The sequence below is a fragment of the Molossus molossus genome, unplaced genomic scaffold (assembly GCF_014108415.1).
Source record: "Molossus molossus isolate mMolMol1 unplaced genomic scaffold, mMolMol1.p scaffold_m16_p_10, whole genome shotgun sequence".
Lineage (NCBI taxonomy): Eukaryota > Metazoa > Chordata > Mammalia > Chiroptera > Molossidae > Molossus > Molossus molossus.
In genome coordinates, this window is record NW_023425345.1 from 31,684,851 (window position 1) to 31,707,919 (window position 23,069).

A 23,069-nucleotide genomic window follows, 5' to 3' on the forward strand; every position below is an offset into this window, starting at 1 on the left:
TCTTCGGGGATTCCTATGATGCAAATGTTATTGCATTTCCAGTTGTCCCACAGTTCTCTTAAGTTGTCTTCCTGTTTTTTAATTGTTTTTTTCCTTTTGGTTTTCTGATTGGTTGATTTTTTTCTACCCTGTCTTTTAATTCACTGATCCAGTCGTCAGTTTCCTCTACTCTGCTGTTTAGTCCTTCCAATGTGTTCTTAATTTCTGCTATATCATTCTTCATTTCCACTTGGTTGGTTTTCAGTGTTTCTATATCTTTACTCATGGTACTGATGTCATTACTCATGCTGTTGAGCTTCCTCAAGATCATGGCTCTGAACTCTACCTCTGATAATTTGCTTAGCTGTATTTCATTGATCTCATCTTCGATAGAGTTCTCTTGTTCTTTCATTTGGGATTTGTTTCTTTGTTTCACCATTTTGGCTATCTCAGTGGGTTTTGGAGCCTGCCAAATTTTCCCTGTGGGTGTGGTGTTTTGCTGTTTGTGGCTCCAGTGTTTTATTATTATTATTATTATTATTATTAATAGAAAGTTTAGAGTCCATATGGGCCACACAGCTCATCTTTCAAGATGGTATAAAATAATTAGTTGTATATTTTATCTGCTTACTGATGGGAAATATATAAAGTATGTATTTAACAAAATGTATCAGGCACTTTAATATAATTTGATGTTTTGTTGGAATATTTTTTACATGTTCTGCAGGGAGGATTTTATATTTAATTAAAGGCATTTTTGTCTTACATTTGCAATTCTAATTTTCACACATTAAAAATGTGCAAATAACACGTGGCACTTAATGGCTGAACTCTAGTAGGTCTCCATACAAATAGGCAAAATAGACTTACAAAGTGTTGTCTTTTCACAGAGGGCCTAACATGGCAAGAGTAATTATTTTGCCGACATTGTCACTAAGAAAGGAATACCTTCTCTTATTGATTAACATAGTGTTGTTCTCCAGTAATAGCTTCATCTTGAATAATCTTAAACATCCTACAATATTTCCTTAAGTAGAAAAGAGTTTAATGTTTTTAAACTGTGTATAGTCATGAGAGTTCCTTGAATAAAATGCTTTTTCTTTTCTAAGGTTAATGAGGATTGTCAAGAATAAATTAGTTACATGTTGGTCTTCTAATATCATGTTTCATGGATGTGATCGATATTTTCAGTTTTGAACTCCACAGACTTAGTTTTCAGATCCTTTGTTTATAAACTCTATACTAAATTAATGTTTTTATTTAAATCATCTTTATTTTTACTTGCTTTCTCTTTACAAATATTTTTAAAGGGAAAAATCATTTTTGTTTATTTGTTTGGCCAAGGCCAGAGTGAAAAGTTATTCTACTGACCAAAATTTATTCTGCTGCCCTCTCTGACAGCTTTTTTAATAAAATAATTTATGTAGGATATTAATCCCATCTTTCCCCACTACCAAAAAAAAACAAACAAAAAGCACGACCTGTGGTAAAACATACATATCATATTTCCCTTTTAGTGATTCACAACACGCATAACTTTATTAAAAGCTCTGAGAAGTCCTGCAAAAAGCAAACCTCTTGATTTTTGTTTCATCTAGCATTTTTCTGAGTTTATTTGACCACAGAACCAATTTCTTTAGGTTAACACCCAATAATTGCCGATGGAGTTCGTGTTTGGTGGAACACCCTTCAGAAACATTTTTAGGGCACGCATCCTGAGCCAAGATGGAGCCCAGTGGAATATTAGCATAAAGGACATCTGCTTCTAGTATTTCTAGGGATAGTGTCCCACTGTGGCCTCCAGACTTGTGTGATATAAGTCGCCTAAAGAAAAGAGATGTTCAGAAAAGATCTACCGCTCACATAGCTTTTCTCATCAGTCTATTTTTTGTATTCCTAGCAAGAAGAATGTAACAGGATTTTTATAAAAAAGCTTTTGGAGAAAAACAAGGCAATTTCACTGCCTACTTGTTCAGTAATGTTTATAAATCCAGTAGTGTGTGTTTTATTTGTTTGGGCTTTATAAATCTATAATTCAAACCATGTTTTATTATTGCCTTCAAGGCAGCCACCCATGTAGGCCCAGAGAGCTCCAGAAACACACGACTAATTATTGTGGTTTCCCCTGCTGAACTCGAAGGGTTTGGCATTGAATCCCAGTCTCTTGGCTGCTGTACTGTCTATGCAACAAGCTGGTTTTTTGGCATAAGAGGTAGTATGTTTGAACTACTAATTTAAATGTTCCTTTTAAGTATTGTCTTGCAATGAAAAATCTTAAAACTGATAAATGCTGCTTCTACTAAGTTTCTTTTGAGAATGTAAGCACATAACTGGCATCTACCTTCTTTTTCCTTTGGTACTGTCATTTTCTCTTGATTCCCTAAATCAAGCTGACGAGATTTCATAATTAAAAATATTTTGTGTTATGTTTTTCCACTTCTCTTCAAGGCTAGAAAAATAACTTTGGATGAAAATACTATCTAACTAGAAAGTGTTTATGTCTGCCACACGTATAGATACAATTTGGTGGAGCAGGTAGTGATGAGATATTAATTATGTGAAATTATAAATGATCACTTCTTTTCCTTTTACAGTGAGTAATCTGTGGTCAAGTAACAAACAAAAAGAAACCCTCTGAGACCCTTTGTAATATTAGGCAAAAGAAAGGAATCCAGAAGCAAATTGAATTAAAATCTAGCCATAAAGTCTCTCAACAAGATAAGTGAGAGGGGAAACTTGCCAGGCCATTGTGAGGTTATTTTTTAATTTATAATACAGTCAAAACAGTTGAGAAAGCAAAAGTATCCTATATCCTCCAACTTCCTCTGTTTAAGGTACCACCTCTCTGGTATCTTCCTTTTCTGTTACCTACAATGTACCCCTTGGCCTGTTTTTCTCAACTAGCATCCTCTGCAGTCATTTTACATTCAACCTTCATCATTTCTTTAGGGCTTTAACAGGTAACTGATCAATCTGGGGGGAAAGCAAATTGATTTTTGAGGCAAAAATAAAATTCATATACTATTATTTTCATACATACAACCTTTTCTTCAAGGGCTCTCTGGACATAAGCTGTCTTCAGCCATAGAAATAAGTCAAATAGTGAGGTTTTTACACAGACACAAAGGAACTGCAATGGGGAAGATATTTTTGACCAAATACACATTGGCACCTCCAACATTACAACTATAAGGAGATTGCAGACTATACCAGGATTCTCTGAATAATGTAACAAAATTTTGCTGGTAGTTTCACTTCCATTATGGTCTAGATTACATAAAAGGACAAAAATTGAATGAAGTTTCTGATTCTTCATATTGATCATGTTCTCACAAGAAAGAAAACAGTATACTGCTTATCAGCATTCACGTATAAAACCAAATGAGTTTTTCCCTCGAACAAATAGAAGGTAGAAATATTTGATTATTGTTATCCATTTTAATGTACACATATATGGTGTATGCCTATGATTCTTTAAAAAGAGGACATACTTACAGCCGTTACAATATTTCCCAGCTGTGGCAGGCCGTATCCCCAAGGCAGTCCTGCTGACGGGCCCCTGGAGAGAAGTGATACAGCCAATCGGACACCGAGCAGAACAGGTAATTTTTTATTTGAATTTTGTTCTTCGAAAACAAAATTATAATCTAAAAGATAACATCTTTTTTTCTGATTTTTTAGCTTATAAATTTTAAAAGACAAGGAAAGAAATCAAAATCATTCATAATGCTACTCCCTAGAGTTAATCGTGGGTAAAATTTTGGTTATCCAAAATTTTGGCTCAGTTATCCAAAATGTTTCTGTATATCTTTACCCAATATATATATTTTTTAAAATGAGAAGACATTTTACATAATGTATAGAACTTTATAGAAATGTTATTTTATTTTGGAAATGGAGGTTCATCCATTTTAGGGTACTATCTGGAGATCTCCAGTGTAAACCCTGAGCCATGACTCTGCCTAGATCACTATAAGTTTATATAAAACATGGTTTTTCCTTGAGAAAGTATTATGGAGAAGGTAAAGAACACAAGCTTTGGAGCCAGGTTTATATCCTGATTCAGCTACCTATAAGTTTGTAATCTCTCTGGCTCAGTTCCTTCATCTGTAGAATGGGAATAATAATGGAAGCTACCAAAGAAGACTGTTGTAAAAATTAAAATATTTAAAGTATGTAAATCCCTTATTATAGTATCTAGGTAGCAGTAAATAGTGCTTACTGCCATCAGTATACTACTACTACTAATGATAATTATTATTATTATTGATATAATTTTAGGGACTTACTTTTGTTCGTGCTAAAAGTTTACAAGGAAGAAAAAATGGTTTCTATGAACTTTAGAGGGATAGACTTACTCCCTAAGAATGATTCTTAATTATCTGTTTCAGCATTTCTTGATATATACTCAGTAAATTTTGATTATTTGCCTATGACAATGGAGTTCTATAGCAACATACAAAGGTCAGGGAACATAAACAAGGAAAAATAAAAAGGAGAATTCTCTTTGTGGCCATTATCTGATATCACAGCATTCTAAAGACAGACTATTCCCTTCTCTGTGTCTCTAATCTTTTCTGATTCTATTGAGGCTGATAGAATAAGGGGACTATTATTTCCTTATCTCCTGTGTGCTGTCATGTTGAGCTGTGGCCTTTGAGTGTGATTCTTTATTTTTTTCTAGAGATTATAGGATTAAAGCTTGGCCACTATATTTTCATTCTGTGTCTGATTCTAACACAGAAACAGTTGCATGAGAAAGATGGAAAAAGGTGGATTCTTGGAAAAGTCCTACAAGATACTGCTGATTGGAATAGGCTACATAACAAAAGCCATTACTCACAAGCAACTTAAGGAAAATCATTTAGTAAATAGATGAGGACATATAACAAACCTAGAATATTCTAAGCTATCTTGAAAAAGGAGAACAAATTTAGAAGGAATAGGACTTCAAGACTTAATACTATAGAAATCAAGAGAGTATGGTGCTGGCATAAAGATCAGAAAAGTAGATCAAGTAGAAGAGAGTAGAAAGCCTCAGATTAGACTCACCTATATGGTCATTGAATTTTTAACAAAGACCTCCAAAAAATGAATTTCACTTCCTTTTTCTCATCACATGAAACATTACTCTGAGATGGAGCATAGACCTAAATGTCAATGCTAAAATGATACAGCTTCTGAAAGAAAACACAGGAGTATAACCTTTGTGACTTATGGAAAGGCAAAGATTTCATAGGCCATGAAAATCAATAACCATAAACAAACAAACAAAAAAAGAAACTAGACTTTATCAAAAGTAAAGAGTATAGAACTAGGGTCAGACTTCATGGGTTCAAATTCAGGCGGCAAAATTTACCAGCTGTGTGTCTTGGGCAATTTACTTATTCTTTCTGTGTCTCAGTTTCCTATCTGTAAAGTGAGGATAATAGCAATGCAGTAATGCAATAATACCTGCCACATAGGATTGTTGAGATGTTTAAATGTATTAGCACAAATGAAATGCTTTCGATAGTATCTGTACATAGTAAACACTGAATAAACTTCATTCAGGCACCTTATTCAGCTGTCCTAAGGTTTTTGAGATTTTTGGCCTCAGAAGCAGGTATTTCAGACACTTGATAGTACCATATTGGTCCTCTAGTTAGCACAGTTTAGTACTGATTGAAATGGGAAACTGTGGAGGGAAGTAGATAAGGAAAAAAGCCACAGAGTCCTAAGGATGAAGATTGGATATGTAGGATCTTCCATGTTTTACAGACCACTTTGTTCTTGGGTGTCAACTCCATTACTTCCACCCATGTGCTCATTCTTGAATTAGCATTTTAGTCAGCTACGTAGTGGTTTAGTGTGTTGGGGGGATGCGTAAAGGGAAAAGAAATATAAAGTCATAGGATTTTTGAAAGATTTGAACTACTGATCTAAGCATTATTATTGAATGTCCTTTAAATGAAGTCAGAATCCTACCTATTTCATTGGGTTAAAAAATGTATGCTTTTTCCCACCCAATGATCCTATAGTCTTGGTGTGTAAAAGCTTAGAAAGCAATGGTTTCCTAAACACTGTATTTACCACATGCATTTTAGAAATAGTCACTTAAATAGGACCCCCTTTTGTTGCAAGTTTCATAACAAGCTGTTTTCTCTCAATTTCAGATGACACTGCTCAAGTTACCTCTGATTATGAAACCAATAACAACAGTGACAGCAGCGATATAGTACAGAATGAAGATGAGACCGAATGCCCAAGAGAGCCGCTGAGGAAGGCGTCGGCTTGTAGCACCTACCCACCTGAGACCATGCTATTCCTGGTAGCCTCATATCACTTATCTCGTTTGTTTACGTGAGAAATTGGCCTCTATTACAGAGATTGGCTTAGAAATAGATTCTGGAATCTTTAGATTTACAGATATATTTTATTTGGATTTTAGATGTGTTACAGTTCTACCCATATGTATGAATATAATTTTTTCCTATCCAAGTCTTATTATCTCTTAATAATTCTTTTCTTAGTGAATAAAAACATAAGTATTCATCTTCTCAAATGATTATAGATATTTCTAAATCCAATCTAAAAAATGTAAATATGCATAGAAAAAAAAAATTATTTTATTCATTAAAAAAATACTGTATAGCCCTAGCTGGTTTGGCTCAGTGGTCGGATCATCAGCCCATGGACCAAAGAATCCTGGGTTTGATTCCAGTCAAGAGCACGTACCTCAGTGGCAGTTCAATTCCTAGCCCTGGTCAGGGTCATACAGGAGGCAACTAATCAACGTGTCTCTATCACGTTGATGTTTCTCTCTCTCTCTCTCTCTCTCTTTCTCTCTCTCTCTCTCTCTCCTTCCCACTTTGTCTGAAAATAAATGAAAAAATATCTTCAAGTGAGAATTAAAAAAATAAAAATATTGTATAAATATCAGTCAGTCAATAAAGTGAAATGTGTTACTTGTCTTAGGGCATCTGCTGTTTTGTTTTTTCCTAGCACCGCCTTGATTTAAAAAGTGAGCCAATGTTTGTTTTCTTTGTTATATTAAATCAGGTTTACATCGACACTTGCTACCCAAGAAAATATCCTTTAATAATGACTTATTATATGTGTTTAAAGTGATCCATTTAAAGACGATAAAAGCATATTTCAGTCAGATTAATTTCAGGGAGGGAGCAAATGGCAAAAAAACAGTGAACTCTCATGTGATTATCAGTTAACTGATAGTATCATTTTTCTTTAACCTGATTGACCATTTATACTTTTTAATCAAAGAGGTTTTCAGATAAAATAATGTATATATTTTCTTATCCTTCCTATCTTTCTTTTATTTTCTTTTTTTAGTAGATATATTCTTAAGAATGACCTCATTTGGGATCAGTTATAAAATGTCTATACATTTGTATGGTACATGTTCCTTTGGAAATTGAATATCACATGAATTAAATTAAAATCCCTGAAAAATTTGGTGTTGTCATTCCACAGGATTAATGCTAATTTTGAAGCAGTAATACAAATTTGACCGATTTCAGTAGGGGTGATTAACTGCCCCTCCCCACTCATGAGTTTCTTTTGAGAGTCCAATATGAGCAAGGAATGCTCAACCCAGAAATTTTCACATAAACATATAAAGAGAAAATTTTACATATAATTTCAAAGTATTCTGAAAATCTTGAATCTTTATTTAGGCACCCTACAGTAGACTCAAAAGCAGTTATGTAAACTAATGGAAGAAGCATCTTTTTTTTTTCTTTTTATCCCCTGTAGCATGTATGAACCAGCAAAGGCCTAATAATAAAAATACATGGTCTGAAACAGCACCAGGACATTTCTCCTTACACTGGGGTCACTGTCTTGTTCATCTTGATTTTTTTTTAAAGATCACTCATTCTAAGTCATATATTTCAAGTAAACTTAGTTGATGAAGTAAACTTACTAAAGCATGAATTGCTTTGTAGAAAACCTTTATATTGTTAAACTGTTTTCATCTTTATTCTAGGACAAACCAATTCTTGCTCCCGAACCTCTTGTCATGGATAACTTGGACTCAATTATGGAGCAGCTAAATACTTGGAATTTTCCAATTTTTGATTTGGTGGAAAAAATAGGAAGAAAATGTGGCCGTATTCTTAGTCAAGTAAGAAATGCATTTACCTTTGACTTTAAATGTAGGAAAAAAGTATTCCTTGGTTGGTTGAAGCTCTGTACATACTTGATGGTGGTGGGTATTGGGTGCAGAAAGGAAATTTTAGTGTCCAAAATTCTGTAAATTCCTTTGTTTTGAGTTAGTAAAAGTAATTGGAACTTCAAGTGAGTAAAATACCATATTCTGCAATTAAAATATGTATGTATTTGGGGAAGGAGGGAGAGATACACAAGCAAGATGGAGAAATGATCTAAAATCATAGAATTCAGCAGAAGAAAAACTGACACAGGCATCAAAAGAAGAAAGCTGCCTATGTATAAACACTAATTTGTTGTAATCTTTCCATTAACTATTTTCTAAACTTTTGACTATTACAGTGCTTATGCTTTATCAAAACTAAGATATTATGCAGAAATATCTTCTACCCCCCCCCCAGCACTATGAGAAACACATCAAATAGAATTCTCTGTATTTTAATATGAAAACAACTTATATGTATCACAAGAAATATAGACTGTGAACTATAGCTACATAACAAGCCTTTTAATATTTTTTCCTTAAGCTAGACTATTTTCAAGATTTCCCAAATAAAGAAATATGTGTTTCTCTGAGGAAGAAAAAAAAACATAGAAATTAAGAATTTGAATATTCTCAATGAACAAAACAAAAAAATGGATTCACTCTTTTATTGACTACATATCAAAATATATACTCTTAATTAAAGGGATATTCAATGATACTAGTTTATTTAAAAATGTTTTAGGTGAGTTGTTAAAGGATTGAATGAATATCACAGCAGGAATACTAAAGACTACCAAACTTCCTAATATAAGACTTATAAGAGAATTCAGGACCTAGATTTATGTTGCCACTAATATTCCCTGAAAAACAATAGAAGAGAAGAAAAGTCCCTTGTTATGCTGATTTCTACTTGCCGCATCAGACACAGGCTTTGTTCAGGTCTCTCAACTAATATCTGAGTGTGAAACTTCAGGGTGAAAATTCCTAATTCATGAAAGTTTTTGTTTGTTTTTAATCCTCAACCAAGGATATTTTTTTTTCAAATATCTTCAGATAGAGTGGGAGGGAAGAGGGAGAAGGGGAGAGAGAGAGAAACATCCATGTGAGAAAGACACATCGATTGGCTGCCCCCTGCACGACCCCAACCAGGGCCAGGGATGAACTGAAACCGAGGTACATGCCCTTGGCTGGAATCAAACTGGCAACTCGTTGCTCCACTGGCCGATACTCTAACCACTGAGCACACCAGTCAGGGCTCCATGAAGGTTTGAAGTAAGAAGATAGAGGGGCCTTTCCCTCTGTTGTTCAGTTCCACAAACAAGTATACTAATCGAGCCTTCAAGAAGAAATATGTGTTTCTGCCTTAAAGGAACTCCCATTCTAGTAGGGAAATTAGATGTCTGTCAAAGTAATGACAGTTCATGCTACTTACAAAAGTATGCTAAAATGATTGATGGACTATGAAATTCAAATAATTGCAAAGTTTATATAATATGCAATCATTGCCTCTGCTAGACTTTATCCTGACCCTGAACCAGTTAAGAACTAAAGTGACCCTGGTTCTTTTATTAGGAGGTATTAGTTCCATTCTTCTCTTCCTTTCTTCTCAGTACTTAGCAATATTTTTTTATGTTAGGTTTAAGGGCAGATTTTTTTCTTTTTATTTATTTTTTTAAATTTTATTTTTAATTAAATTTATTGGGATGACGTTGGTTAATAAGATTATATAGGTTTAGAGTGCACATTTCTTTTTTTATTATTATTATTATTATTTTTATCCTCACCCGAGGATATTTTTCCATTTTTTGTACAGATAGAGTGGGAGGGAGAGAGAGGAAGGGAGAGAGAGAGAGAGAAACATCGACGTGAAGGGACACATGAGTGGCTGCCACCCGCACGACCAACCAGGGCCGGGGACAAACTGCAACTGAAGTACGTGCCCTTAGCGGGAACCGAACCCGGGTCTCTCCGGACCGCGGGCCGACGCTCTAACCGCCGAGCCAAACCGGCCAGGGCTCGAGTGCACATTTCTGATACATGATCAGTATATTGCATTATATGCCCACTACTCAATGTCAAATCATCTTCCATCACCACATATTTTGCCTCCTTCACCTTTCACTACCCTCCCAACCCCCCACTTCCATGTAACCACCATATTGTTGTCTGTGTCTATGAGTTTCAGTTTTATATCTCACATGAGAGTGAAATCATATGGTTATCTTTTGCTCTCTGACTTATTTTTCTTAGCATGATATTCTCAAGGTCCATCCCTGCTGTCGTGAAGGGCAGTATTTCTTCTTTTCTTATGGCTGACCAGTCCTCAGGGCAGCCGTTTTTTTCTTCCATCCACCTTAGCCTCACGCAGCAGGGCTCCTTTGGGGAGGTTTTGTATTCCATTTTCTGAAACCCATTGTAGACTGTGACCCCGAGAGAGTGGTTTTCCTGCAAATATGCCTTCATGGTGCCCCAGGAAAATGTGGTGGTAGATCAGGACAGAGTGTTCCCTGGTGTGCAGAGAAAAACATCATATCGTTTCGTATTTGATGTATACATCACAGACTCCCCAAAACTCCACACTTGACTCTTCTCAGTAACTTTGATGCAGGTATTTTTTAATGTTTTACAGAAGAGGAAACTGAAGCTTCACAGAGTATATACTGTTCATCTGCAGTCATACAGTACATAGTAGATCCATGATTTGACATAGTAGACATATCGTATTGGAAATCCAGGGTTTTTACCTTTGTTTCAACTGCTTTTTAGCCCCCTATAAAACACATTAACTGATCATATCTTTGACTCTGCAGTGGAGAGTGTGAGCAAGTAGAGACGTGGTGGGTACAGCAGTTGGTTTGCAGCACTAGAGACAGCATACCAGGGGTCCTGGCAGCCGCCCATCCCCCTCAAAGCTCTGTGCTCTGGAGGGTGGGAGGAGGGACCTGGACCAGCTTCGCCCCCAAAGGTTGCCTAAGAGTTGTGGGTCTACGTAGACATTAGAAAGATTCGAGATAATTAGCAATTACATTTTGGCAAAATTCATTTTCCAGGCATCTTTCAGAAATAAAATAAATATATAACTGCATGATCCTTATTATGTCACTGTTTATTTTTTCAACTTACACCAAACAGTGACCTTTTCGGAATTGCAGGTTTATTTGCACTGCTAAATAGAACTTTATGGGTGTTTTCCCCCCTTTGATTTGAGTTTATAAGGACAAAAATGATGAAATTTTCACTGTGTGAAAGGCGTATTTTTTTTCACCTTAGTAAGAATTTAGGACAGCTGAAACAAATTAACTTGAACATACCAAGAAATCACCCTTTGGCCAAAACTACACAGAAAACGTCTTACTTCAAAAGACTTAGAAAGACATGTGCAGTGGAAATGACTTCTCGATCTCAATATACTGCCTGTCTTTTTAATGATTATCATGTTTATTTTACTAAATTTGGAAGGACATTATTCAGATTTTGGAATGGTGCTTACTCTTTTCAGTTACCAATATTTACCTGGTTAATAGTATTGTTTATTTATGAGTTTGGATTATTGGTGGTTGATTTTTAACAGCTTCTTGATGGAAATTTTTCTGTTTTAAAATCATGCTGTGAAATAGCCTGTTGTCTTAATTTTTCAATTCATCTCTCAAATGTTTAAAAAGGATGATAGGAAAATTTAATTATTTGCAATTCTAATGTCATTGCTTTTCAAATATTGCTGGTAGGATTTGAAACAAAGTACAAAATCGGAAGCCAAACTGCTTGACATGTATTCCCATTCTGCTAGTGTCTGCACTGTGATCTTGGACAAGTCACTCAACCCCTCTGTGCTTCAGTTTATTCTGCTTTCAAGCATTAATAATTAATTGTACCTATCTGAGGTGTTGTGAGGATTAATTACATGTAAATGATTAATATGTGTTAACTATTTAAAGCAGGCTTCTCACTTATAAGGACTAAATATATAAACATACACATATGCCTAGCTGTTATTGTTGTTAGTGTTATTATTGAAGTAATATGCATAAATAAATTCATTAGGTATTTTTAAATAAGAACTCAATTATCATCTAAATCAAAGGTAAACAGGAAATAACTGAAAGAAGAACTAGCTTGAAATATTATAGAAACCATAAGCTTTACTTTCTGTGGCATTTTTAAAGAGAAGAGGTGGGGATATTGTATTGCACAAAAAAAGGATAAAAATTAAATATACTTGCCATTCAGAGTGAAAAACACACACACAAAGTTGATACACATATTATATACTGTTCCCAACAGTAACTACAATGGTCCTTTTCTTTTTATTTATCATGATTATTGTTGTTGTTGTTTTTAATCCACACCCAAGGATATTTTTTCCATTGATTTTCAGAGAGAGTGAAAGGGTTGGAAGGAGGGAGAGGAGGGGAGAAAGAGAGGATAAAAAACATGGAAGTGAGAGAGGCACATGGATTAGTTGCCTCCTACATGAGCCCAGATCAGGGCCAGAGATTGAACCTGGAACCCAGGCACCTGCCGTTGACCAGGAATCAAACCCTTGACCCCTTGATCCGCAGACCTCCTCTAACCACTGGGCCACACTGGCCAGGGCTACAGTGATCCTTTTAAAACATGTCAAATAAAGTCACTTTCTTGCTTCATTGTCTTCAGTGACTTTCTACTTCAAGCAGAGTGAAAGTCCTTATAATGATCAGTCTGGCTGTCAAACCCCAACATTGCACCAATCCCAGCTTATATTCTGCTCCTGTCTTCATTCACTTTGCTTTAGCCATGCTGGCCTTCTTGCCCTTTCTTGAAAATTGTAAGCATACCTCAGGGCCATTGCACTGGCTTTTACTCTTTGTGGGAAACTCTTTCCTTAGATATCCATGTACTTCATCTCACACATCCTTTAATTTGTTGCTCAGGTGTCACCTGAATATTCTTACTCTAAACCCCATTCTTTAAAAAGCAGTTCTATACCTTCTCTGTATTCCTAATGCTGCATCCCTGCTCCCCTTTTTCTATTTGTATATGACTTACGACTTTCTGGCATCGTATATACCTTTTTTATTATGTCTGTTGTCTACTGCCTTCTCCTACTAGACCATAAGCTCTAAGAAGGACTAGATGTTTGTTATATATAGGGAGAGAGAGACACACACACACATACATATATATACACACACACATGTATATACATATGTTTTTTATATATACACACATATATATGCCTCATATTTCAAAAATTGTCTAGAACATAGTAGGCACTCAATAGATAAATGTTGAATGAATGAATCTCTTTTTTTAGGTATGTATCTATGTATATATGTCACATAGCAACAAACATTGAACATATAATTTTAAAATGCTGTTGAATTTGAATAGATATAAAGCCAATAACAGCCTGGCTGGTGTAGCTCAGTGGTTGAGTGTTGACCCATATACCAAGAGGTCACCAGTTTGATTTCAGTCAGGGCGAATGCCCAGGTTGTGGGCCCAATCCCCAGTGGGGGGCATGCAGGAGGTGGCCAGTCAATGTTCTATCTCATCGATGTTTCTATCTCTCTCTTCCTCTTCCTCTAAAATCAATAAAATAATAATAACAATAATAATAAAGTCAGTAACAAATAGACATTTTTTTATTAATTTATTTTTGTTATAGAAGTTTCTCCTTTTTCCCCCATTGACAACCTCTCCCTATCCCACCCCACCCCCAGAATTGTTTATGTCCATTGGTTATGTATACATGCATATAAGTTCTTTGGTTTATCTCTTTCCCCTGCCCCCATTCCCCTCTTCTGAGGTTTGTCAGTCTGTACCCTACTACTATGTCTCTGGGTCTATTTTGTTCATCAGCCTTTTTTGTTTATTATTTTCCACAAATAAGTGAGATCATGTGATATTTGTCTTTCTCTGATTGGCTTATTTTGCTTAGCAAAATTCTCTCCAGGTCCTTCCATGTTGTCTCAAAGGATAAGAGATCTTTCTTTCTAACAGTTGCATAGTATTCCATTGTATATATGTACCACAGCTTTTTTATCCATCAATAGTAAAATCTACTGATGAACACTTGGGCTGTTTCCAGATCTTAGCAATTGTAAATAGCACTGCTATGAACATAAGGGTACATATATTCTTTCTAATTGGTGTTTCAGGCTTCTTGTGATATATTCCTAGACAAAAGATGGAAATGTAAATTGAAGCTAAATATCAAAGATTTAGAGAAAATATTTCAAGATAACTTTATGAAGGAATGTAGATAAAAATGATGAATAATTCTTTTTTTTTTACTTTCCTGAATGATAACCAATACTGTGTCTTTGTGACATGAAGTAAGGCCACTCTAAATGGTGCTTATTCCCCTCTGCCACCAGAATAACCAGGTCTCTTCCCATTACCTTCTTCTGTCCCTTTATTCTCTTTTTTTCTTCATCATATGCATGTCAAAAATGCCAGTTACATCTAAAGGCATTCACTTAATTTAAGTCACTAGAGCTATAAAAGGAATTGGATGGAGAACAGATATTCAGAGAAGAAAGAACAGCTAAGAAACATAGTCTAGACATTGTTATTTATTCTGAATGAGAATAAATCTTTTATATATATATATATATTTTAGTCAAGGCAACCTCTTTTCTCTCTCATGATCCTTTCTCCTTGTCTTTCACTAAGACACACCTCTAATCCTTTATTCTCTGGACAACTTTATATATATGTTATAAAATATATATATAATATATATATATAATTTGTGTGTATATATATATACACACATATATATACAAATTTAAGCTTTCTCTCATTCTTTTATTAGCGCTTATTGTATGTATTGTATAATTACCATTTTGTAAATAGTATTCTCCAGTTATTGACACCACATGCAATTTACTGACTTGATATGTTTCTATAGTGTGTACTATTTTATTGGTTGGTTGTTTTTTGAGTGTATGATTCTGTCTTTAAAAATAGATTATGGCCCTGGCCGGTTTGGCTCAGCGGTTAGAGCGTCGGCCTGCGGTCCGAAGAGACCCGGGTTCGGTTCCCGCTAAGGGCGCGTACTTCGGTTGCAGTTTGTCCCCGGCCCTGGTTGGTCGTGCGGGTGGCAGCCACTCGATGTGTCCCTTCACGTCGATGTTTCTCTCTCTCTCTCCTTCCTCTCTCTCCCTCCCACTCTATCTGTACAAAAAATGGAAAATATCCTCGGGTGAGGATAAAAAAAAAAAAAAAAATAGATTATGTACCCCTTGTGTTCAGGGACATCAAGGACTAGGCACATAGAGATCTTCAATATCTATTTGATGTATTATTCCCAATAAGTATCTCTATTGGCTGTAAATTAATATGATTTTTAATTTTTTTATGTTTAATACACACCAGGACTGTCTTTTCTTTAAGGCTTTGTCTTTCTTTTTTACAGGTATCATACAGACTTTTTGAAGACATGGGTCTCTTTGAAGCTTTCAAAATTCCAGTTAGGGAATTTATGAATTACTTTCATGCTTTGGAGATTGGGTACAGAGAAATTCCTTGTAAGTCTAAGTTATTTGTGAAATAATACTTTAAAAAGTCATAAAATTTGCTATGGGTAATGGGGTATTGAAACATTAGCAGCTAGCACAGAATTACATGTTGTAAACATGCCATATGACCACATCATATAGTGATTAGGAGATAATAGCCTTTGTTAGAATCCTGGCCTCTTCACTTACAGCTATAAGAGAACCTGAGTCTTACCCTCTGCATGCCTCATTTCTTAATCTGTAAAATGGGGATCATAATATTTGCTTCATAGAATTAGTATGAGGATAAAGTGAGGTAATAATTCTAAAGGTATTATAATAGTAAGTGCTACTTAAGTGTGTGCTAAATAAATCACTAAATGTTTGATCTCTTGTTCATTTTCTAATGCACTCCTTTCATTGGCTGAATTCAACTTTTGTTCTGGCATCTGCAGAGTTAAATCACTAAGTTTTTCCATATAAGATAAACTTGGCTGGGGGTAGAGGGACAGAAGGATGATGGGCTAAGTAATAAAATAGAAAAGAAGGAACATCTGGAAGTAGTTGTGGAGCGGTTATTAGAAACATTTTTGAATGAAATAAATGTGAAGACCAAAGGAAAGGACACAACCAGTGCTCAAGCTAGTGAACTTCCAACATTGTGAGAAAAAGTTTGTCATTTATAATTATAGAAATTGGAACACAAAGGAGATGCTAAGTTATATTTTAAATATGTAGCATCCCAGGTAGCATCAGAACACATAAGTATATTTGTCCTACATGCTAAAAAATATATGAAACTGGAGAAAATGTCCATAAATCTAATAAGTGAAGCTGTAGAAATGTGTAGAAATCACGTGGTGCTTTTAAAAAGTAAATACGTAGCAAGAAAAATAGTCAGATATAATATATTGGTTGGAACATGCCTTAGAAATATGTTCTTTAAATCATGTTTTAAATTATAAATTTGCTTTTATATACCTTAGACTTTAGAACCCATGTGTTTTTGTAGTTACAAAGAGCTAAAATAAATACAAATTATATGGAGACAGATAAAGCACATGTATTTCCAGAAAAAGGTACTACATTAACCTAGTGATCCATTATTACTATATCATTTTTCAAGATGCCATCCACATGCTACATTGGAATAAAAATGCACAGCTGATGATGTATGATAGCAAAGGAGAATGAAGAATTGAACCTACAAATTAGATTTGTTGGAGAATATAGGACCAAAATGCAGGCAGAATAGGACAATGGGAGTAGAAGAGAGAGGAGCTTAAGAGCGCTGGGCCCCTTGGCAGAGTCTGGTCAATGGGACTATGAAGTTGGAAGACAAACATGAGAAAAGGGTAGTTTGAAAAGATTTCAAGATAAGTCTTGCTTGCTTTTTTTAAAATTTATTTTTCTTTATTGATTTCAGAAAGGAAGGGAGAGAGATAGAAACATCAATGAGAGAGAACATCGATTGGCTGCCTTCTGCATGCCCCTCACTGAGGATTTGGCCCACAACCTGGGCATGTGCCCTGACTGGGAATCGAACCGGGACCTCTTGGTGCATGGGTCGATGCTCAACCACTGAGCCACCCCAGCTGGGCAAGTCTTGCTTTCTTAGGAACATTTTCCAAGGCCCACCCTGGTTGGATGCCAGTGATTGATGCGTGTGGTGACTTCTCAAAAGTTAAGTAGTTCCATAAATAAACTTGTATAGAAAAGAAGCCACTAAAAACACTAAAAGACAGCTAGTCACCAGAATAACTTTACAAATTAATGTTATAGTTCTAAATATAGTTTAGTGATATAGTCTGCTATAGTCAAGCTCCACTGAGTAATTGATATAATTGCTAAGGTTTCTCAAGGTAGTATACCATTAAATTGCAGAGAAAGTTGACCAGTACTTAAGTGTAAAAAGAAGATTCCAGATTCTAAATTTTTAAAATAATTTTTATATTTTCTTATTACATTTTTCTATATTAAAAGTAAATAGTTTGTTCCTGCTATATAGTGGGTTCTTCATTTCATGTGGAAAGAATTTGTTATAATAAACCTATTTAGCAGCCCAATTTTTTATAAAGGGAATTTATTTATATCTTCTCACAAGTAAGTTTAGCTTGATTGATGATCACTTTTAAATAAAAAATATCTTGCATGTGGTAGGGTTGTAAATTTATAATAGCATGAATAATGATTAAAAGCTTTGTCTATCATTAATTATAATTATCATACATAAAAATGTGTATGTCTACTTTTTAATATTTACTGCTAGAGAATTATATTTCTAACATCTCTAGCTAAATAAATTCATAATTAAATGAAAAAAGTTTGAGTAACCAAAATAGGGCTAGATTAACTTTATCACAACGATGACCTAAAATCTTAGAAACTAAATTTTATTATACTTCTAAGTACCCTTTTAAATTTTCCAAAAGAAGAGAGAAAATATGAAAGCTTTTAAATTTTTATGCAGAATCCTTAGCAAAATTTAAAGAATCTAGATTTTAAAATAGAGATAGATAGATGGATGGATAGATAGATGATAGATAAATAGATGGATAGATAGATAGATACATATGTAGATAAATAGATAGATGACAGATAGATAGACAGACAGACAGACAAACGATAGATAGAACATGCTTGTGTTTCCTACAGAAACCTGTCAATTATCTCTGTTGACCTAACTAGCTTCTTTCCTGGGTGCTTTGTTGCTGAGTTGCTCAACAGAGAGTTAAGGGTAAGAGCAACAGAGCACTTTGCACAATATTTGTGCATATTAGATGATAAGCAAATATTTGTTTAATAAACATGTTGTTGACTACTTACAAGGCAGCCACTTTTCTTCCTGCTTAAGTGATAGTGACAGTGTAATTTTCTTAGATCTGCATATGCACATGTTTTCTCTCTCTCTCTCTCTCCATATACACACACACATATATATATACACATATACATATATATGTGTGTATATATATGTATAGTCTTTACCTAGTTCTTTAATAAAGACTACACTAGTTTCATAAAATGAGTTTGGCAGCTTCCCTTCTTTTCATGCTTTCAGCACTGACTTACTTAGATAGGATTGTTAGTTCGTTGAAAGTTTGAAATATTACCTATAAAGCCTTTAGGACCTGGGCCTTGAGTTTGGGAACAGGGCAGGAGGCAATACTGCTCACCAGCTGCAGGTTTTCTTGTACCTGATATTGTCTTTTTCTCACCCCAAACAAGCTCCACCAACACCCTCTTGCTGCCTGCATCCACCCTGCATGCTGGGTCCATGCGCAGGTATCTTTCACTAGCAATAGTAGTAGTAATTACTGGCACACAATGATTTTCCCAGCTTGCAAGAGGTGAAAGAACTGTCAGAAGCTCCCTCCCAACAGCTAACAGTAGCACCCTCTGCCCAGCATTTTCTTCCCCTACTGGGTCATCACTGCCTGCTCCCTCCGCTAAGACTTAGCATAGCTTTTATTTCAGCTTTTAAATTCTATTCTTACAAATCATCAAGAGGAAACTGGTGATATGGGCTAATTCACCATCTTATTCTAACAGCAATAATTTATTTTATGTGAATGCTATTTACATTTATTACAAGCTTACTGTATCAGACACTTTAAAATATTTTTCCACCCCATATAGGAGGCAACTGATGGATGTTTCTCTCACTCTGATGTTTTCCTTTCTGTCTCTCAAATCAATAAAAACATATCCTCAGGTAGAGATTAAAAAATAAAAAAAATATGTTCCCTTCTATAATTTTCACAATTGTACTATAAAATGGGAATTATTATCTTCATACTTTTAAGATAAGGAAATGAGGCTTAGAGTTTTAAGTAATTAAGGTAACACAGATAATAAATATCAGAGCAGTGACAAAATCAGATCTGTCCTAAATCCAGAAACTTGTAGCATGATGAACTTTGTCCAAGACACAGGTATAAACATAAAATATAATTGTCTTGAATTACTGGAGATAGTCTATACACAGAGATATAGATTCCGGTTTTAAGAAGATTGTTCTTTAAAGTACTAGATAATATTGATATTCACCTCTATCGGTGACAGTGCACACGTGTTACTATTGCCATCCTTGGGAGCCTAAGGAGGTCTTTTTCTCAAAGCTTTTCTGAAGACATCTCTCAGCCCTCAACTGAATCACCCACGTCACCTGAAGATTGACTCCTAAGCCCTAAGCCCTGGTTAGAGCATCGGCCCATGGGCCAAAGAGTCACTGGTTCGATTGTGGCCAAGGACATGTACCTCAGTTGCAGTTCGTCCCCAGCCCTGGTCAGAGTCATGCAGGAGGCAGCCGATTGATGTGTCTCTCTCGCATCAATGTTTCTCTCTATATATCCTTCTCTGTCTCTCTTTCCCCCTCCCTCCCACTCTATCTGAATATAAATGGAAAAATAGACTCAGGTAAGTATTAGAAAAAAAAAAAAGATTTACTCCTAAGAGTTGCCAGAATTGTAGGCATCTACCTACATCCCCTTGTGCAACCAACACCACAGATGTCATAGTTTCTTCTTTCTACCTTGACCAGGGAACAGGTGTTATTCTCAAATTCCCATTAACATTTTTGCTCTCTTCTGTTTTCTCTTCTCATCTGTTCAATATTACTCAGAGAGGTAGTATGTTATGTAGTCATATGCCACATAACAGCATTTTGGTCAATGACAGACTGCCTCTGTGATGCTCCCAATGACAAAGTTGTCTAACAATGCATTTCTTAGGATGAAACCCCGTCATCAAATGGTATATGATTGTATTGGAGAAGGAAACTATCATGGTTGGTCAGTAAATATAAAATGTATAAAGTAAGCACATTTATAATAAAACATATCTATCAATGAAGTATCGTGAGGGCTAGATAAACAAGAGAAAAATTTAGAAGAATTGCCCCAGAAAATTAAGATGAGCCAAGAGAGCATTGGGCCTGCCCGGCTGGTGTGGCTCAGTGGTTGAGCATCAACCCATGCACAGAGAGGTTGCTGATTCAATTCCTAGTCAGGGCACATGTCCAGGTTGTGGGCCAAATCTCCAGTAGGGGGCATGCCGGAGGTGGCCAATCAATGTTCTCTCTCATCGATGTTTCTATATCTCTCCCTCTCCCTTCCTTTCTCTCTAAAATGAATAAAGGAAAATAAAATTTTAAGAGAGCATTGGGCCTTTCATCACTATTCAATAGAAGCTGAACTGGACATATAAAATAGGCCCCCCTTCCCATGATCATAACATTATTACCAGGGGATTTGGATTCCACATATATTTTATTCTTCTAAATGGCCCAATTCCCTACATTATTGTACAAAAAAGGTATTTATTTTTCTTTTAGGTATTTTCTAGAACTGTATTCCTAAATCAGAATTTCCAGATCAGAGAACATTTTTTTTAATCCTCACCCAATGATACTTTTCCATTTATCATCAGATTTAGTGGGATGGAAAGAGAGAGTGAGAAACATCAATGTGAGAGAGACGCATCAATTGATTGCCTCCCACAAGACCCCGACAAGGGTCAGAGACCAAACCACAACCAAGGTACGGGCCCTTGACCAGAATCAAACCCATGACTCTTTGGTCCATGGACAGACACTCTGACTGTTGAGTCAAACTGGCTTGGGCCAGAGAACATTATTGATTTTGGTTTTTAATTTTGCTTTGTGGATTCACCTTTATTATGGTATTTTAAGTTTGATTACAGAAGAATACTGCTATGTTCTATTCACAGATCATATTTGGGTGCCATTTATCAGAAACTGAGTGGCATAGACCATTGGTCAGAACAGTTAAAGGATGTCATGTTCTTTAGTCTAACCCTCTGCACAGCCTTATACAGAAGTATGGGGATGAGTATGAGAGTAAGCATTGCAGTTGTTTCACATAGTGAGTTTCCCTTATGCATTAGTTTTCTTGTGTTCTCTGGATACAGATTTTTCTACTTCAGACATCTGCATGGATAAAGAATATTGAGTGGTGGTTTTTTGTTTTTGTTTTTTTCTTGTTCCTATAGATATTATGGAGTAATGGAAGAGGAATCAAAGAGTATTTGTGCTAGAATGTTTGGCTGGCATTCACTGGTATATTAAAATGTTAGGACTAAACTATTTATCCAGTAGATGGCACTCTTAGTCCTTGGACCCCAAAGTTCACAAATGAATGACTGTTCCTTTGCATTGGTTATAGATCATAACAGAATCCATGCTACTGATGTCTTACATGCTGTTTGGTATCTTACTACACAACCTATCCCAGGCCTCTCCACTGTGATTAATGATCACGGATCAGCAAGTGATTCAGGTACGTGCTAAGTACATTTGTGCTACCTTGTGAGCTATCGGAACCAAAGAGTACTTTTTTAAGAGGATCAAGATAAATGATATCAATTTAACTCTTTTTAAACATCTCTGTCACTTTCATCATCTCTTTTTAGATTCTGACAGTGGATTTACACATGGACACATGGGATATGTATTCTCAAAAATGTACAGTGTGCCAGATGACAAATACGGATGTCTGTCTGGAAACATCCCTGCCTTGGAGTTGATGGCACTGTATGTTGCTGCCGCCATGCACGACTATGATCACCCAGGAAGGACTAATGCGTTCCTGGTTGCAACCAGTGCTCCTCAGGTAACTCTGTTTGATCAGGAGAAGTAATTTAATTGAGAGATTTCTTTGAAGAAAATGAGTGCTTTAAATTTGATTTATAATAGGCACCAAGTAAATATGAGTCGAACTGTATTTGGCCCTGACATACAATTCTTTGAAAAGATAGCATGGTTTGTTCCAAGTTACTAATGGTGGGTATGCAACTTTACTACCCATTGCGACCCTTTCTCAATTTTCTTCTAAGAAAGAAAAACTTCTTAAATTCATGTTAATGAGTTTCTTGGACAAAGAAAATCAAACCTGTACAGAAGTCTTTTTCTGCAAAGATTAGAGAACCAACTCTTTTTGGACTTTTGAGAATGCAAGTTTTCTCTGTATATAAATCCTATTCTGTTGAAATATACTCATTATAATAATTGTGACTCAAGGCATTTTATTGGTTAGTAGGACTTAAAAATCAATTTATTTCATTAGAGGGATTTTTTTTTCCTGAACCTAGAATTCTGAAAACAATAAATTTAAAGAAGTATATCTTACCACATATTTACATTTAAGTTCAAATGAGTCACTAAATATCTAGTTATCGTCATCTATTCAATTAAACTCAGCAAGTTTCTTGATTTAATCAGCAGGGCCCATGTTAATTAAAGATCCCAAAAGCCCATTTTTCTTCCTAGAGGATCTGGAGGCCTATCTGAGCCTGTTCCTAATTTTTCTTGTTTGCTTTTTGTTTTTTTACTCCACTCTCGTCCTTTCCACTTCCTGTCTTATATATTAGTCTAGCATTTTCCTTTATTCTTTATTCAATAAAATATCCTGGGCTTTTTCCTGACCACCTAT

At 35.4% G+C, this 23,069-nt stretch overlaps 1 protein-coding gene across 2 annotated transcripts in view; it reads left to right on the forward strand.

The window, feature by feature from the left end:
• Positions 1-23,069, forward strand: part of PDE3A (phosphodiesterase 3A) — a 283,119-nt gene that overhangs the window by 247,473 nt on the left and 12,577 nt on the right. For both annotated transcript variants that reach the window (XM_036251840.1, XM_036251842.1), the window contains 6 exons: positions 3,496-3,581; positions 6,135-6,289; positions 7,967-8,104; positions 15,537-15,648; positions 21,804-21,917; positions 22,051-22,250. In XM_036251840.1, coding sequence (XP_036107733.1) covers positions 3,496-3,581; positions 6,135-6,289; positions 7,967-8,104; positions 15,537-15,648; positions 21,804-21,917; positions 22,051-22,250 — 805 coding nt within the window. The remainder of the gene's footprint in view (positions 1-3,495; positions 3,582-6,134; positions 6,290-7,966; positions 8,105-15,536; positions 15,649-21,803; positions 21,918-22,050; positions 22,251-23,069) is intronic.